Below are 17,283 nucleotides of genomic sequence, written 5' to 3' on the forward strand. Positions count from 1 at the left end.
TATATAATTTTGTGGCACAGTCATTGACGTCCTAGTTGGCAATCGTTGATTAATGACGATTTCCATATCTTAACAAGGAATGAGATAATCGTTACCAAAAGGAATCAGCATGTGTAGGGAACTATTCTTAACAACTTGTTGAAGGAATTTTGTCAAAATATTGAAAGCGACGCAAAATTTATATCTATGAAGGAAAAATCATGACAATGATGGAAGTCTTCACGTTAAATTACCCTTAAGGTGAAGCCATTGATCACTTTCGAAGAAAATTGATCATCACTCTAAAATTCTCTGTACTGCCGTTCTACGCAAAATTGTCCCATGATCAAAAAAGGGCAACTGAGCAAAACGCGATTGAAATTTTTCGATCGATTTCTGTGTTTCTACGCATAATTGTCCCGTGGTTCCCTATTCGCCCTATATGACCCTAATCACCCCGGTTAACATGTTATCACCCTTAATTGTAATCCTCTTGCAGTTAAACAGGTAAACAAGATAAAATGCTTCGTAAAACTAATGATTTCGTGATAGAAAATACTTGGTGGGACAATTATGCGTAGAAGTTCAACGATGGGACAAACAGACTTGGTGTTGTTTTCAATGATTTTCTGAACAAAGTACTAGATTTTATGTGTTTTTCTGGAAGTATACGTAAAAGTAAACTTAAAAATGATAATAAGTCAAAATCATCGAAAACTGACATGGGACAATTATGCGTAGAACGGCAGTGTATTGAATTCAATTTAACGAATTTCTGCACCAAAATGAATCAGCATGTGCCGGCTGTTGCCTTCTCGAAGCCACTGAAAGAATTTTTGGTCTAAATCAAATGTGTTTCAAAATTTATATAATTTTGTGGTACAATCATTGACGTCCTAGTTGGCAATCATTGATTACTGACGATTTCCATAACTTTGAAAGGAATGGGATAATCGTTACCAAAAGGAATCAGTATGTGTAGGGCACTATTCTAAACAACTTGTAGAAGGAATTTTGTCAAAATATCGATAGCGACGCAAAATTTATATCTTTGAACGAAAAATCATGGCAATGATGGAAGTCTTCACGTTAAAACAATCTAACAGCCATTCCACGTCAAACAGGAAGTCTCCAAATCAAAAGGGCTCCGATTTGGCTCAAATTTGGAGTGGGGGTTCTTTGGCCCAAATAATTAGACCCGTATTTTTTTGTTTGGCGATTAGGGTGGTCCTATCCGAAATAGGGTGGTCCATAAAATTGCGTTTTTCGTCGATTTTCGCAAAAACCACATTTTTCAAAAAATCATATCTCCGGAACGACTGACCCAATTTTGGTGCGCCGCAATTCAAATGAAAGGTTATTAGTTGGGCCTTGAGTTGGGCTTTTTAGGAAAAATATGTTGAGGTCCAAAAAAAACTAGCTGAATATTTGAAAAGGTCCTATGAAAAATTCCTTTGCCAATTTCAAGGTCTCGGGACAAAAGAGCCCATGTCTGAAAATATTTTTCCCAGAATCCTTGTAATATTTTACATAACATATCAAAAAATTGCGAATATCCATTAACACGTTTCGGGGATATGTTTTTTTAACATAAAAACTGGGGTTTTCGACGCGCCGCGCGCGAAAACGGGAAAATGACGTAAACGGGTAAAAATTAACTTTTTTCACTAAAACTGCGATAACTTGAAAATTTCAGCGATGACCTATACATGTTCAGATACCAAAAATTTCGTAATTGAAATACGGAACTTTTGGTACTTTTTGGGCCAAAGAACCCCCACTCCAAATTTGAGCCAAATCAGAGCACTTTTGATTTGGAGACTTCCTGTTTGACGGGGAATGGCTGTTGTTGTGGACAGAAGAATTGTGCGAGATGTCTCGCCCCTCGCACGCCGCTGGCTCACGAGTGCTGGCCAGACTATCACCCTGTGATGCGTGACAGCGCATAAATGTATGCTCGCAATCTGTCAGTGCTATTGTTTATCAGATTTTTATTCTCATTTCGCCTATCGTAGTAAATACACGTTTTAGTTCTTAAACTACATCTTTTTATTGTGTCTTGTGCGCCTAATCCGGTTCCGATACCGGGACAACCCTGACCACCCTCGTACCGCGCTCAAACACAAAAGTGGCGACGAGTCCGGTGCTGTAGTGGAAACGTTCCACTCCAGTCAATCCACGCGAGGAGGAGCGCAACAAAATGGATTCTTGTTCGGTCAATTTGCGATCAACCGGTTCTCCGCATGGTGGCCACGCGAACCTCCAGCTGCAGCAGCCAATGGACGGACCGTTTTCCGTCGGCTCGGGTCGTGTTCCGCAGCAGCCACCGTACAACGCCGCCCCCGACCAACACCAGGTGCGCGGATTTTTGTCCGCCGGCTCGGGGCACTTCGGAACAAAACCGTCGTCGATTGATCTGCCTGGGACAGCTTTCCAGCACTCCGGCGCCGCAGCAAGTCCATCCCAGCTCTCCTCTGGCGAAATGATGATCCACTTCTCACAGCTGATGGAGCAGTTAATCAACCAGCAACTCCAGTTTCAGCAAGCGCTTTCGGCCATGCAAAGCGCGATGGCGGCCGCGCCATCTTCTCCCATCATCCAGCCTGTGCCAGAGCCACAGCAACAAGTTGAGGTTATGCCATCCACCCGCTGCGACCAAGGGCCCTTTCACCTGTGCCAGCCCAGCGAACCTCACAGCAGCGTTACCAGCAGCATCTCCACCTCGCAGCAGACCGTAAGCCAGGCTCCAGCATCGCCGAAGCGAGCCCCAGCAGCTTCCGAAGACGGTCCACGATCAGCAGGTGAGACGATCAGTGACGTCACCAGCGACGATCACCATCGCCGAATCATCGTCCATGTCCCCAAACAAGACGGAGCGGACAGTTTCGGCCAGCGGTTCCAGCCCAAGCCTGCGAAACCGTTCAGCTGCCAGATCACCGAAGCTCCAGCGTTGACCACAGCGAAGAACAGCACTTCCGTCGACGTCATCGGCCAGCCTCGGGAGCAGCTCGTCATCCGTCCAGCGTCGTATGCAGCGTACGGTGCCGCAAAAGAGGAGCTCAGTCGTCAAATGCAGGTGAACATCACCCTGAACGTCTACTCGAGTTGGCCGTCTTCCGCTAAGCGCGGCCAAGCTGTCGCTTCCAAGATCAGCGGCGAACTCATGGACCTCGCCGTGTGTCATCACCAGTTCCCATCTTCGAAGAGCAAGGTCACAGCCAACGCGAATGGTTCCCTCATGCTGTGCATCATCACCCGTGGACCGCGGCCAGATCAAGATAAAATCGAAACGTTCATTGATCATCTTCCGCCTTGGCCGCCTCCAACGCCCGCGTTCTGCTCTCCCACGCAAATCTTCAACAAAATTCGAGGAGGGAGAGAGGATGTGCAATCGGTTTCCAACGCAACGCGAACGCAAAAAGTTTGCCCCACCATTTCGATGGGTGGAAACGTCCGCTCACAACAACGAAACCGCGCTGAACCCGATCGTGTGGCACCACTAAACCAGCAGGATGTTCTGCGGCATCGTCGGTTCCAAGCTGCAGCAGCATCGTTTCCAGCATTTTCAACAGCGGAACAAGCTTCAACACCCCGTGCGCGTCCCCTGCAACGCAGCTTCAACAACTATTCACGTCAGCATCAACATCTTCTACGGCTTCACGGTTCCTAGCGAGTTCGTCGAAGTCATCCGCCACTCCGCAGCTGGTTCGCTCACCTTGGCGCTCATCCAACGCATGATCGCTTGACAGGTTCGACTGCCGCCAGCTGACTTAAGAGGGGAGATGTTGTGGACAGAAGAATTGTGCGAGGTGTCTCGCCCCTCGCACGCCGCTGGCTCACGAGTGCTGGCCAGACTATCACCCTGTGATGCGTGACAGCGCATAAATGTATGCTCGCAATCTGTCAGTGCTATTGTTTATCAGATTTTTATTCTCATTTCGCCTATCGTAGTAAATACACGTTTTAGTTCTTAAACTACATCTTTTTATTGTGTTTTGTGCGCCTAATCCGGTTCCGATACCGGGACAACCCTGACCACCCTCGAACCGCGCCCAAACACAAAAGCTGTTAAGCTTGTTTGTTGCCTCTATTTATTAACTATTGTTAATTTCTTTATCTACTTCATAAATTACTATCTTTCTTTTACTATTGATTCTTCATATAGTATATTTCTTTCACTGTCCATTGTTTTCAATCTTCACCTATTTCTTCAAATAAGTGAGGTTCGAGCCCTTACTCAATTTTTGGAATGATCAAAGAATTAACACAAATATTACTATTGTACTTTTGGTAAACTTTTGAATAACATGCTTAGGTCCAAAACATTGTAACAAAACATCGCGACAGAAGAAATAGCAACAGATAAACACGACTCAACATTAGCGAAGATTTCAGGAGAAAACAATACACAGTAAAATAACAACTACCTAGTTTTTGAATTCAAACTAAAAATAAAACAGTTTTTGCTTTAATGAAAGTTGATAGGCACACTATAAATGGTTAGGCGCTTATACATACATCAAACCCTAGGCAATGTACCACCCCCGGCCGAGTTAAAATGCGTAACCGGAAAAGAAGGTGTGCATGCCTGGCACGAACACTCAAAGCGTGTTCTAGCGTGCTGCTCGTACTGACTCAGAGCAAGGGTGAGATGTAGGTGTAAGGGCAGTGCGTGTTCGTCGGGAACCTAGTGCATAAGATCGATCAAGGCCCGTTTTTACACTGAAAATTTCGAATTGCGAAATTCTTAAATTCCAAAAAACATAAATTATCTTAAGATTGCTCGCCCTCTCGCGTTTTTTCATTGCGGGGTTCAGAGAAAACAAAAGAATCTTCAGCGATTTTTGGTGGGCGAGAAATTGAGAAGGAGTGATAGAAAGTGAATGCTCATTGCTCATGCTGGCAATTACGAAATAAAAGAAGAGAACTCACAAGCTTTAGCGACGGGCGCTCTAAAATTCTTTGTGAAAATATGGGTATCCGGCGCCGGCGCCCTCAGCCATTGAGATGTAGAAATCATCAAATGATAGATTTTTTCTATCACTCATTTACAAAACTGAAGTGATCCTTTCAATTTTTGAGCGATTCACTGCAAAGTTACAGCAAAAAAAATCATTATTCGACAAAAATAATTAACTAGGTGATAATTGTATGGTTTAAAAACGATTATCCATTGTTTATTTTGTATTTATTTTTTTGCTTTGAAGATTTATTTAAATGTCCCACTTTATTATGAAAGTTTCATAGCATAACACAAATCTAAATGTGGCAACAATATGTACAAAAAAATAAAAATATATTTTTGGAGCTAAAGGAAAAAACCTAAATCTGGAAAATAATAAAATTCAACAAGATAAGTGCATGTTCCTAAAAATACAAAAAAAAAAATGAAAGAAGAGCTTTAATCAAAAAATGTAAAATTCTATACATTTTTTTGAAAAGGTCCGATGCTTATAGAACCTTTTAAAAAAAAACTCTAGATTTTTTGCAGTTTGAACCAAATTAATTCAAGCATTATTTTCACAGGTGTACTGTTTTTCAGGAGCAATTCTACCAAGCAAAGCAAGCCTTGGCACAACCACAAACAGCAAACTTCCCATCGATTTGGCGACTGGAGAGCTGTCGAATGTGTGCGCGCACCGGCCGACGACCGTTGATGACCATCCAACGTGCAGTGTGGGCACAATACAAGGCGGCATCAAATCGACACGACCCGCGACATCCACGACCACATGCTCGTTGAACTTCACGGTGTACGGTAAGAAGCGAATAATGTGTCCATAAATTACGTAGTTGCAGTTCTTTTAAGTCAAAGTTAATTGGTGTCAAATAGGGTTTTCTTGACACTATGAAGAAAAACGTGAAAGTTTGATTTATTCGTTATTTCGGCACGATCCCTAATTTGTATGAAACTCCAATATAATTACCCGATTGTGCGATTATAATGCGTCGTGGTGTTGCGCACTGAACTCGACACGTACACCAGCCCACATCAACGGTCCCTACAGGTCGAGTTGGGTTGGCATATCAGAACTGTGTGGACCCTTGATCTGGACTGGTGCGGTTGCGCTACTCTTGTGAATTTTGTATAAAATAATGTAATTCTTATCTATTCTAGACATTCTGAAAAATTGTAAGGTTAAAATGATGTCCCTTAGAAAGAGTACTGCCTGGATGGCACCGGCTGCAATGCGGTATGTATTTTATATCTAAATCTGTGTATCTGTAAATTTATCTAGTTGGAGCATGTAATGAGTCATCAAGTAATTCTTAAGTAGAGTAAAACATTAACTTATAACAGGCATTGTAGCGTTATTAAAAGCCAATTATAGCACTCTAGTAATGCTAAATTGAATTGTACAAAATCGATATCAATGGCCGTCCAAATTAAAGTAAACACTCGAAGCCGGTAGAACCGGTTATGTAAGACTAATAATCGAAACTCATCTGTTGAGCCCTAACCAAACAGTCGAAAATTGAGTACGTTTTCGAAGTTATCTTATCAGCCGTTGACTGCAGCGAACAATACACAGAAGAAAGTGGTTTCAGCTTATTTTGGTTGTGATTTTTTTTATTCGATTTAAAAACTACATTTTAATTCGATTTATTTGATTTGCTCATAAAACAACATTCATAATTGAAACAATAAACTCAGCTAACGTTGGAATGTAACGTTGCAGGTTCGCCCGCATGAGCAGCCAGGTCGGTGACATGGGATCCGGCGCTGGACGGGGTGGCGGCGGCGGTGGCTCAATCCGTGAAGCCGGCGGCGCTTTTGGCAAGATGGAAGCCGCCCATGAGGAGGAGTACTTCTACAAGAAGGTAAGTTTCAGGATTTTTTTTTTGGAAGGCAGCAATAAATTGATAAGGTAAACTAATTATTTTGGATTTTTGTAGCGCCAAGAGCAGCTGCACAAACTGAAGGAAAAGCTGATCAAGCACGAGGACTTCCACGAGGAATCGATTAAGCACCACGAAGAGGCCATCGCTCGCCACAAGAAGGCTATCGAAGAGTTGAAGAAGTAGTGGGCGAGCTTGATGGGGGATATATCAGTGCCTTGTGCTTACTTCGAAATTATTGTGTCTTTTGGATTAAATTTTTTTAGTTATTCTGAAACAAAGATGTTTTTTTTCTTCTTTGAACAATTGGGTCCTAAAATGAAGCTTAGATTGCTTATATTATTGTTTACATCGATAAAGCTTATTTTTCTGAGTACAATGACCCTTTGTACGACCACAAAGAATCAAAAATGGATTTAATTTAAATCAATTTTGAAAAATTAACTTCTCGGTCCATTTTGACAGAAAAGGTCGAGGAAAAGGTCCTACTTGACAGCTCTTTCCAAGGGGACCATATTTGATCCATCGAAAAAATGTTGTCTTGTCAACTTTTTTTTTGCATTAAAATAACAAAAAGTGATCAAAAATGGTTTTTAAGCGTGTGTTTAATCGTTGTACATACAAATTTACATAGGGCTTTAGGACCCTATTATCAGGAATAGCAACGGCTAACAAAAAAGGATACAGCATGGCACGGGAACGCGGTTAAAGTTGCTCCAGCCTGCATTTTTCATGAGCCTTTGTATAACAGCTTTAGGTTTTTTTTCACAAAATTTTGAACAAAAAATTCATAGACTTACCTTTAAATGTGACTTTCAATCTTAAAAATTAAAAAATTTAATATATATATCCCGAGCAGACGGAAATAACTTGGGAAGGTCAGTTTTTGATACTGTGAGAAGATCGAAATATGTTATTGGGATGATCGGATTAGTTGATAAAATAACAAAAATCAATAACAAAGATTTGTTCGAAGAATAACTTAAACTGTTATTATGTTGTTTTTGCAATACCAAACCAATAACACAGAAGGAATCATGAAAGAATAACAAGATTTGTTATTTTATGCGGAGAGTTGGAGCAGCATACTAACAAAAATTGTTATTGAACTTGTATGTCTCCATAACAAAAAAACCTGATTTAATATCACCAGAGGTGAAATAGAGCCTTTCTTACAAAATGATGAAACTCCGAGAAATATAGTCGTGCAATTATTTTTTCAAAAACATAATGATACTATCCAGTGAGAATTTTACCTAAAGCTTCTAATCTTTAAAGGCTAAACCTCAAATGCCATTTTTTTAATTTCAGAAGTACATTATTTGTCGCAAGACATTTAAATTTAATTAAGAAAAACATATTGGATTGACATTATTAAAAAAATAAAAAAGGGTACTCAGTCTATAATGTTAGTCTATGATTAACTTTAAAAAATATGTATCGCTATTGCACTTTGTCGATCAATTATGAGAAGCCAGAAAGAACACTTTCACGCGCAGCGTAAAACGCGCAAGCTTAAAAGCGCTGGTGTTGAAGCTTTGACTTGACGATTTTTCGAGCGAGAACGAGCCGGGACTTCGAATTTGATGTTCAGTATATGATTTTGTATAAATTCAAAAATTTAATAGGAAAAAATAGGGTAAAAATAAGACGAAAAACACTAAAATAGCTATATCTCTGGAAATACATTTTGGAAAAGCTTCAAATTTTGGGCCCAAACAGTTTATGGCGCATGTTTTCGAATGGCTGAATTCTTTAAATTTCTTTAAATTTGATAGTGTTATCTGTAAAATAGTCCAAAAAATACCTCTAAAAATGGCTTTGACCACATTTACTGGTCGAAAATTGTGAATCGAAAAATAAAATGTTCGTCTCCGACCCCACGGCTACAGATCTGGCTTTTAAAAATTGTGGGTTTTACGAGCGGTTTTCCAGTGATGGAAGACACAAATTTTTAAGAGCGGATACAGACATCGGCCATGTATTTCAGAAAAAGAGCTCTCAAAAATCAGACTTTGCGTTCCGGGTTTTGGGCCAAAATTCAATCGAAAGAGCGCATCTAAACCTTCAATTTAGTAATAGGATTTTTTTCCTGGGACGAATCCTCGCCGTGCACGATTTTTTTTAGATTTCTGAAAAAAGCGTTTTTCCAAAAGCAAACCTTAAACCTTTCTTTTGTAAGAAAGGCAAAATGTTATTGTTTTGGTTTATTTGCCATTTGCAAATAAACCTGCAGTTGCCATCACTCTTCTGTACTAGTCAGTGCTGCAGAGTCGGGTTCCTTCAAGCGACTTTGAATCCATACATTGAAGACAACTCCGACTCTGGATGCAGGATATGACGTCAATGCCGACTTCAGCTCTCCAAAAATACCCGACTTCACAGATTCCGACTCCAAGTGAAAGTTGCTGAAAATTAGCTGAATCCGATGCCGTCTCCGAGGTCTCACTCCAGCTCGAACTTCAACGTCAGCTCCGACTTCACTTACTTGCACTGTGAAAATAATAACAGTTTTTGTTATTCACATTTCAAAAATTCGACGGTAACATTTCAAAAGGCATCATGTACATTTTGACATTTTCTGGGTTATTGCATATTCTAAAAGTACTCCTAATAAGCTACCTCTCCACCAAAAATGAGCAAAAGTTACTTCAGTAAAGTCTGTCTAATCATGATTTTAAATAAAGTAACATAAACAAAATCTCTGCCATCAGCAGTCCCTGTTTATATAGCCCTGTCAATCTGTCAAACAAAAGACTACATGAACCTCGTGATGAAAAAAAAGCAACATGAACAAAGCGCCATGTACATCCGGCGAAGAAAAACGAATCATAACAAACCGCTCCCCTCAATGACAGCAGGGTGATATAGACGTTGTAATTTCAAAAGAAGTTATGTTTGTTTTTCTCAAATAAAATTACGGAACTAATGTTTTATTGAATTTGGATGATCAAGTATCAATAACAGCAAAGTTTTCCATAGTTTGTTATCATTAAAACATCTTATTTTTCTTTTATATTAAAATGGGAATTGAAAATGGATGCTCAACATTCTAATGCGTTTTTCTCAAAACGCATGGTTTGTACATGATGCTTTTTGAAATGTTGGCGTCGAATTCTCAATAAATAAATCAATTCCCTTAGAGAATATAACAAACTAAAAAAAAACAACTATCAAAAGTTAATTTTATCAGATTATTTTAAGCTTAAGGACCCCATTTCATGGTCAAATAAATGATCACGATTAAATTGGTCAAAATTATTCCAAAATTATTCCATAGTTCTAGCCAATTTTAGTCTCATAGGGGGTATATCAAATAATTAAAAAAAATCAGCTTTCAAAATTTCAACTTTTTAGAATAATTTTAGCTTAAGGACCCCATTTCATAGCTAAAATAATGACCCCGACGAAAATGGTCAAAATTATACCAAAGAACTAAACATATTTAACAAAAGAAAAAATAATAACAGATTTTATTATGGACACTTAAAAACTTTTACATTTGTGCGATTTATGGTAATTTTATTTCTAAGGGCATCTCCAGCGCTGGGGTGCAAATCAAATTTGCACCCGGCTCATGAATACCGAGATCAAATTTGCCACCTTGAAAAAATTCCGTCATCCCCACCGCTAGGGTAGCAAATTTGCCACCGAAACAAGCCCACCGCGGGGAGCAAATATGGGTTTTTTTTATCATTTTTTGCTCTCGTTTACCTTCAAAATCAAAATCAGTGTTGATTCATGCCTAGAAATGCTAAAAATTCATTAATCTTTTTAATCCTATTGAAAATTTCAAAGAATTTCATTTTTCGAAAATGTCGAAAGTTAAACCATTTGCTACCCGATTTGATTCCCATCTAATTTGCTCTCGAGTTTGCCCCCGAGTCTCCCACCGCGCGTAGCAAAGCAGGTATCAAATTTGATCTCAAGTTCATCTGTAGAAGAAAAATATGTGTCGGTACCTGTCGGGTACTCATTTTCTGATACCCGACAAGTACCGGCAAGCCGGGGGCAAGGTTTTGAATGCGTGTTTCGGAGATTTTCTATGTCTGCTCAAAAATTCAAAAAATTCAAAAATTCCAAAATTCAAAAATTCAAAAATTTAAAAATTCAAAAATTTAAAAATAAAAATTTCCAAAAATTCAAAAATTCAAAAATTTAAAAATTTTAAAATAAAAAATTCCAAAATTTTATTTTTTTTAACTTTTACAAAATTTTAATTTAAAAAAAATAATATTTTTTTCAATTATTTTAGGCTGTTGCACATATTTTTCAAAGTTTATGTCGCCCCCGGTTCGAAAAACCAGGCGGCAAAAAATATGTTTTTCAAAAAACTTCCAATTTTTAAAGGGAATTCAAGTCCATCCAACTGAAAACAATGAGAAATGCATTTTCCTGCGTTTAAAATCATATTTAGCATGTCTGGGTTCGGTCAAAAATATTTTCAATTTTTGTGGAATTCCAATGTACAGCACCGCAAAAAGTTTTTTTTCGGCGAAAAAAATCTCTTCAATAATAATTTTTTAAATTTTTTAAGTTTTTTAATTTTTTTAAATTTTTTAAATTAAAAAAAAATTCCGTGCTTGATTCGATTTTCCGTGCAAAATTCCATTTGATGCGGTAGCAAACAGGCAGAATAACGGGTAGCAAAGTGAAATCTCGAAGAACTGAGAGCAAATTTGCTACCGCGACAGGTACCGCAATGGGGTTGACGTCGGGTGCAAATTAGCTTTGCTTCGCTGTTTGCACCCAGCGCTGGAGATGCACTAAGTCAGAATACTAAACGAATGACAAATCTTGTTATTAGGAAAGTTTTTGAAATGTAAAACATTTCCTCTTATAAGCGTGTTATTAAACATTTTCAGTATAATATCACTTCAAACCCAAATCTTGTTATTTTATCTGAGAGTGTTATTATTTTTTCTTATTGAAGTTGAAGTTCAGGATAAAATAATAACACTTTTTGTTATTTAAACAGGATTTGTAATTGAAATATTATTATTATTATTATTGTTCTGCCCGGAATATGTGGCATGTTTTCTTCTTTCAGTGTATTTTCTTAGGAATTCCCGTAAAATGTGTGTTTTTTGTGTTTGTCTTTGACCACTTTTTGATACGATGCAATGGCTTCGAGATACAGCAATATTTAATTTACAAAACACAAATTTATTTTTTGCAATTCCGTCGTGAAACTACTAACTTTTCCTGTCATTCTTGAACGACGAAATAGCCTACTTTTCTGTACCAAAAATAACAGAATCGACTAGCAACACTTTTCAAAATAAATGCTGAAAAGTTCTACTTTTCACCACTCAAATGGGTGCTGAAAAGTTGAACTTTTCAGCACTTGTTTCGAAAAGTAACACTTTTCAACATTTTTTTTATCTAAACGATTTATTGACAAAATACATGAAAATTCGACTTTAAATTTCACTCAATGGGTGTTTTTTGGAATTGCAAAAAAATGTTGTATGGAACTCGTTGCAAAACTTGATTTTTTCAGCACTCTTCGTATTTATCCAACTCGGTGAACCTCGTTGGATAAATGTACGACTCGTGCTGAAAAAATCCTCTTTTTGCAACTTGTTGCATAAACTACTATTAAAAACTTACCATCTAAAATGTCATTCTGGCACCATATACACAAAAACGGCTTATATAAGCGTAGGATAAGATGTCCTGTCATTCTCGAAAGACGAAACAGCCTAGTTTTCTCTACCAACAATAACAGAACCGAATAGAAACACTTTTCAAAACAAATGCTGAAAAGTTCTACTTTTTAGCACTGAAATGGATGCTGGTGTCTTTTTCATCACTTGTTTTGATTATAACCGGGGATTGACTAGATACATGAACATTTAACTTACAACAGTTGCTCTAGAGTAAATTTTCAAAACAACCTATCATCCATGGATTTCCTATGCAGATAGGACCTTTTGAAAATTTAATCAAAAAATATGTTGTAAGCTCGGGTGAGTTTTCAAAAAGCCGTAAGAGCCACCGTGACCTCGTTTTTCGTTTTTCTTCAAATTGAAACAATATTTCATTTGTTTTTAGTTTAGGGCACTTGAAGGACGTGTAGAAAATTTAATCTCAAGCATGTTTGAAATCAGTTTATTGTAATTAGGTCGAATACCGATGCAAAAATGGCTTTGTTTACCAATGGCTCTTACGGCTTTTTGAAAACTCACCCGAGTATGGAACTCGTAGCAAAACTTGATTAAAAATAAACATTGGAATTGTATAGTTGAACTTTCGGATCACATCGCACTGGTGTTCTGAACCCGCTTCTTACCTTCCTTTAAGAATTTATTTTTAGAAATGGCCATAATGTGATGTTCTAGAAAAGTCGAAAAACCAGGAATTTGAAAGTGGGCTTTGACTGGTCACCCTGATAAAAGCGAAGGGGCAAACCAAATTTTATCAAAAAATACAATGTTAAAAATTGCGAAAAAAAAAATCTCAAACGTTTCTTTCTTCCCATTCCGAATGAGCTACCCATTTACACTGTATTCAATACAATTTATTAAACAACTCCAAAATTTTCTAGCAGCACAATCACATCGCACTGGTGTTCTGCACCCCCCCTTCTTACCTTCCTCAATCATCCGCCGCCACCAACAGGTTCAAATTCGCCCCATTCGCACAACTGCCCAGATGCTTCTCCTCGTCGCCCCGAATCGACAGCGAGGTGCCAATTTCCGGCCCGCGCCGTTCCCTCATCATGGCGCAGCGCTCCCACCGCGATCCGCTGCAATTTTTGCACGTAGTTTTCGGCAACCGGTGCAGCGAGATGGTCCGGTTGCCGCAGTCGGCGCACTTGAAGAAACGCTTCTCGGCGTCGCGGAAACGCAGCTCGTGTTTTTCCTCCTTGCAGCGATCGGCCGCCGAAAAGGCGATGTACTTGCAGCGCGTGCAGATCACAGCTTTGCAGGCTTGCGAAAACGTGTTGAGCATCTTTTCCTCCATCGCTTCCTTGCGCTCGAGGTCTTTGAAGTACTTTTCCTGGGCGTCCTCTTCGTGGGCTTTGATGAGATCGGTGTGCGAGGAGGTCGCTTCGAGGATTTGTTTGAGACGTTCTTTGCGCGCCTTTTCCGCTTCGTCGAGTTTTTGCTTCTTGGAGGAGTTTCCTTCGGAGTCGTCGTTTGAGATGATTTCTTCGAGGGCTCGCTTTTTGCCGGTTTCCGTTCCGCGGTATTTGATGAAGTTGGGGTTGGACTTGGCGAAGGGTTTGTTTTTCAGCAGTTCTACGGCCTTCTTGCGCGAATGAAGCGCTTGCTTGGGGGATGAACCCAGGTCGATGACGAAATTTCCCGTACTTAATCTAGGTGCAGGTTTTGCCTCCAAACTGAACGACCTGTTCTCGAATCCGTTCGGGGTGGAAATCTTTGGTTGTTCAGCAGGTTTTGTGACCTGCTTTGGAGTTAGTGGCGTCTGAGCGGCTGTGGTCGGTGTCTTTGGAGTGCTGTCCAGGCCAAGCTGCTTCAGTCGTTCCATGTCTTTTTCGCGCTGCTTCATGTTCATCTCGAGTCCCATTGCCGAGGATTTCTTGGGGACGGATTTGTTGAGCTGCTCCTGACGGTACGAGGGAAGTGGCGAAGAAGTGCTTGGGGTGTTGCCTCCGCTGCCGCTGCCTTGAAACGGTGATTGATAGTATTCCGACAGGGTCAACATGCGATTGCCGTCCTTTTCCACCTGTTTTGGGTTCTTTTTCGCCTTCACTGCCGTAAAACTTTGACCACCGTAGAAGACCTGTAAAAAATACAATTATTTTCATGTCTTCTCAAAAAAAAATCTCAAACCTCACCTCATTCTTCCCGAGCACCTTATTCCTCAGTTCGTTGATTCCACGGCCCGCCGTCGACGAGATCAACCCTCCGCGGTTGCACGCCTTGTTGTATTCTTGCTTCACGTGGTACACGCAGTACTCGCACTGGCCAAGGTTCACAAAGGCCGTACATTTCTCGCCGTTCTTCTTGCGGCTCCGGCATGTGCCCATATCGCGCGACTGACCCAGGATCATCACCTTGGCGGACTTGTCGATCGATAGGACCGCTTCGATCTTACTATCTTCGTTACGATCGAGCACACCCGGATTGAGGATACACAGTACCATGCCCTCGGCGGTCTTCCACAGGTCCTTGTGGGCTTGCGAAAACAGGAACAAACTAATCATCTTGATTTCTCCGTGCAGATCACTCAGCTTCCAAATCGAAAACTGACCTCCCTTGGAAGTGGTCTTCGGAGGACTTTTGCTCAAAACGACTCCGGCAATCGCCCAATCCCCCTTCAAATCGCCATGCTCAACGTGACTCTTTATGCGTGCCATCGAAATCGGCTTCCGTCCCTGCATCCGCTCCTGCAGAACGGTACTAGACACCAAAGGATGGACAATTCTCAACCCAAAAACAGGGTCCGTATAAACGCTTTTCTGGAATACCTCAGGAATGGTTCCTTTCGCAACCGGCAGTGGATCAGCTTTAGCAACACCAACCAACGGTCGCACAATCTGCTCTTTTTGCTCTAACTTTTTCACAGGAGGCGCCTTCAGCGACAATCTGGAAACCCCCGAATCGGACTTCTTCAGCGATCGATCAACGAAGCTCGAAATTTGCGCATCAACCCGTTGTTCATCTTTATGCTTCAGCAACGTGCTTATTCCCTTCCCGTACTCGTTGTACTTTTGCTCCAGAAAGTTACGCGTCTCCTCGTCGTCCGAAGAGTCCGTATCACCACTGTGGACCGCGCTGGACGGTTTGGACCCGCTCTTTGCCACCAACCCACTGCTGCTAGCTTCCTGGGTCAAATCTTTCAAGAACGTTGATCCGGCCAACGAAAGCGAGGTTTTTTTGAGGGCACTCGCTGTTGGTTCACTTATTATGGTACCCGTTACGGTTCCCAGCGGATGTTCCCGTTCTTCCGCTTCCGCTTCCAGCAAAAGTTTCTCCAACTCGTCGATCTCAATCGATTCGTCCTTGGCTTCGGTCGGCATGTTGAAAAGTTAAGACACTAAACCCAACCTGGTTCACTAAACTTCAACTTGTCTTACCCTGAGCGCAAATAAATTAGTTTTAAATTAATTTCGCGATTTCCTAATTTGACCGGTATTCAAGACGGCGATCGAGACGAGACGTGTTTACGTTTTCGCGCGCTCTTTAAATTCCGCGGATGACGTCTTCGCGTTTCACCTGTGAACCGGTTCTGTTAACTGCCCAGTGGTTTGAAATGACTTTAGGGTGCGTTCGTTCCCAGTCAACTCAATCAGAATTCTGAACCGGAATTCAATTCGAATCGTTTACGTATTCCGTTTCAAACGCAACATCCGATTCCGTGTACGTACTTCCCAGTCAAATCAATCCGAATTCTGATACGGAATCTAATTAGAATCGTATACGGAATTTGTATATATACAAATTCCGTTTCAAACGCAACAACCGGTTCGAACACGGATCCTCGGAATCAGCTGGCGAAGGCATTGCTGCTGTCCATCGAGGAGGAGTGTGGAAATCTGCGCTGTCCACATCAAGTCTGCGCACACCCTAGGCCCTTCTGGCAACCACGACGACGACGACGACCCACTCAGCGCGTTCCGTTTGAATTCCGTTTAGAATTCCGCTTGAGCGAAAAAAGTTCGATTCGAATTCTAAACAGTGTTCGTTTTAGATTCTAAAACGCATTCCGTTTCAAACGCAACAACCGGTTCCGTTTGAGTTTTCGCCGCAAATCGGTTCAAGTGGAATTCAAACGGAATCGAAACGGAATGGACGGGTTAGTTTTGACAGCCGCTTCTTCTTCTTTTTTTCTAGGTGTTTTTCTTTTTTGTTTTGGTTGAATCCAAATTATTGGAATTCAACCAGAAAGGTTGATTTATCTTGATTTTCTTACTTTAAAACTAGTTTTATTTATTTTCCGTTATATTAATCGTTGAATGAAACGCGGCCCAACCCTGAGTCCCCTTATTTTAGTTATTATTTTTGTAGGTTAACAGACAAAATATTGAAGTGGCCTCTTTCTATTGGCACTTTTTGCGTTCGATTTCCGCTTCCTGTTCCTGCTGTTTACGTTCAGCTTCTGCCTTGGCCTGCCAAGCAGCTCCTACCTCCTGTGCTCGCTCTTGAGCTTTTCCGCTTTGGCCGCCTCGTTGAGCTTCTTGTCGTGGTTCTCCAGCAGCAGGACACCCAGCGAGCGGTTCATTTTCAGGTCGGTCAGCGACGGCCGTTGAACATACAGGACTTGACTTCAAACAGTTGCTGCAGGAGACGTTTGGTGGACCTGTAACCGTTGGTCACAGTTCTTGAACGAACCTTCACTTTTCAATATAATTCCCCATCATACAACACTACACCCTACAATAGCAGCGGAGGGATTTGCGTACCGCTGCCAATAAGACAGGCTCGACAGCGCTGCGTCGAGACTGCATCAAAAATGGGTGGGTCTGGAAAATGGTGGATTTTCCCTCTGGAA

The 17,283-nt window shown here is 40.8% G+C and overlaps 2 protein-coding genes across 3 annotated transcripts; one reads left to right on the forward strand and one right to left on the reverse strand.

Annotated features, from left to right (window-relative positions):
• Positions 1–5,565: 5,565 nt before the first annotated feature.
• On the forward strand, positions 5,566–7,100 carry LOC120413623 (ATPase inhibitor mai-2, mitochondrial-like). 2 transcript variants are annotated; one of them, XM_039574532.2, is made up of 4 exons: positions 5,566–5,737; positions 6,098–6,173; positions 6,660–6,801; positions 6,877–7,100. In XM_039574532.2, exons 2-4 carry the CDS (start codon positions 6,124–6,126, stop codon positions 7,003–7,005), a joined length of 321 nt encoding a protein of 106 aa, XP_039430466.1. In that variant the 5' UTR covers positions 5,566–5,737; positions 6,098–6,123; the 3' UTR covers positions 7,006–7,100. The 2 variants fall into 2 exon arrangements, with proteins under 2 accessions (XP_039430466.1, XP_052563945.1); XM_052707985.1 differs by lacking the exon at positions 5,566–5,737 and adding an exon at positions 5,899–6,037.
• A 6,220-nt stretch (positions 7,101–13,320) lies between these two features.
• On the reverse strand, positions 13,321–16,003 carry LOC120413622 (protein MCM10 homolog). The gene is made up of 2 exons (XM_039574530.2): positions 14,627–16,003; positions 13,321–14,571 (listed from the first exon to the last, which is right to left on the reverse strand). The coding sequence occupies exons 1-2, from the start codon at positions 15,809–15,811 to the stop codon at positions 13,420–13,422; spliced, it is 2,337 nt and encodes a 778-aa protein (XP_039430464.1). The 5' UTR covers positions 15,812–16,003; the 3' UTR covers positions 13,321–13,419.
• Between the last annotated feature and the right edge of the window lie 1,280 nt (positions 16,004–17,283).

The sequence above is a fragment of the Culex pipiens genome, chromosome 2 (assembly GCF_016801865.2).
Source record: "Culex pipiens pallens isolate TS chromosome 2, TS_CPP_V2, whole genome shotgun sequence".
Lineage (NCBI taxonomy): Eukaryota > Metazoa > Arthropoda > Insecta > Diptera > Culicidae > Culex > Culex pipiens.

Bases quoted from the DNA above. Each gene is read 5' to 3' on its own strand.
- LOC120413623 (XM_039574532.2), top strand. From the start codon at position 6,124: ATGATGTCCCTTAGAAAGAGTACTGCCTGGATGGCACCGGCTGCAATG. The intron at 6,174-6,659 runs GTATGTATTTTA...GTAACGTTGCAG, and splicing joins ATGGCACCGGCTGCAATGCG to GTTCGCCCGCATGAGCAGCC. The intron at 6,802-6,876 runs GTAAGTTTCAGG...GGATTTTTGTAG, and splicing joins AGGAGTACTTCTACAAGAAG to CGCCAAGAGCAGCTGCACAA.
- LOC120413622 (XM_039574530.2), bottom strand. From the start codon at position 15,811: ATGCCGACCGAAGCCAAGGACGAATCGATTGAGATCGACGAGTTGGAG. The intron at 14,572-14,626 runs GTGAGGTTTGAG...TATTTTTTACAG, and splicing joins AGGTGCTCGGGAAGAATGAG to GTCTTCTACGGTGGTCAAAG.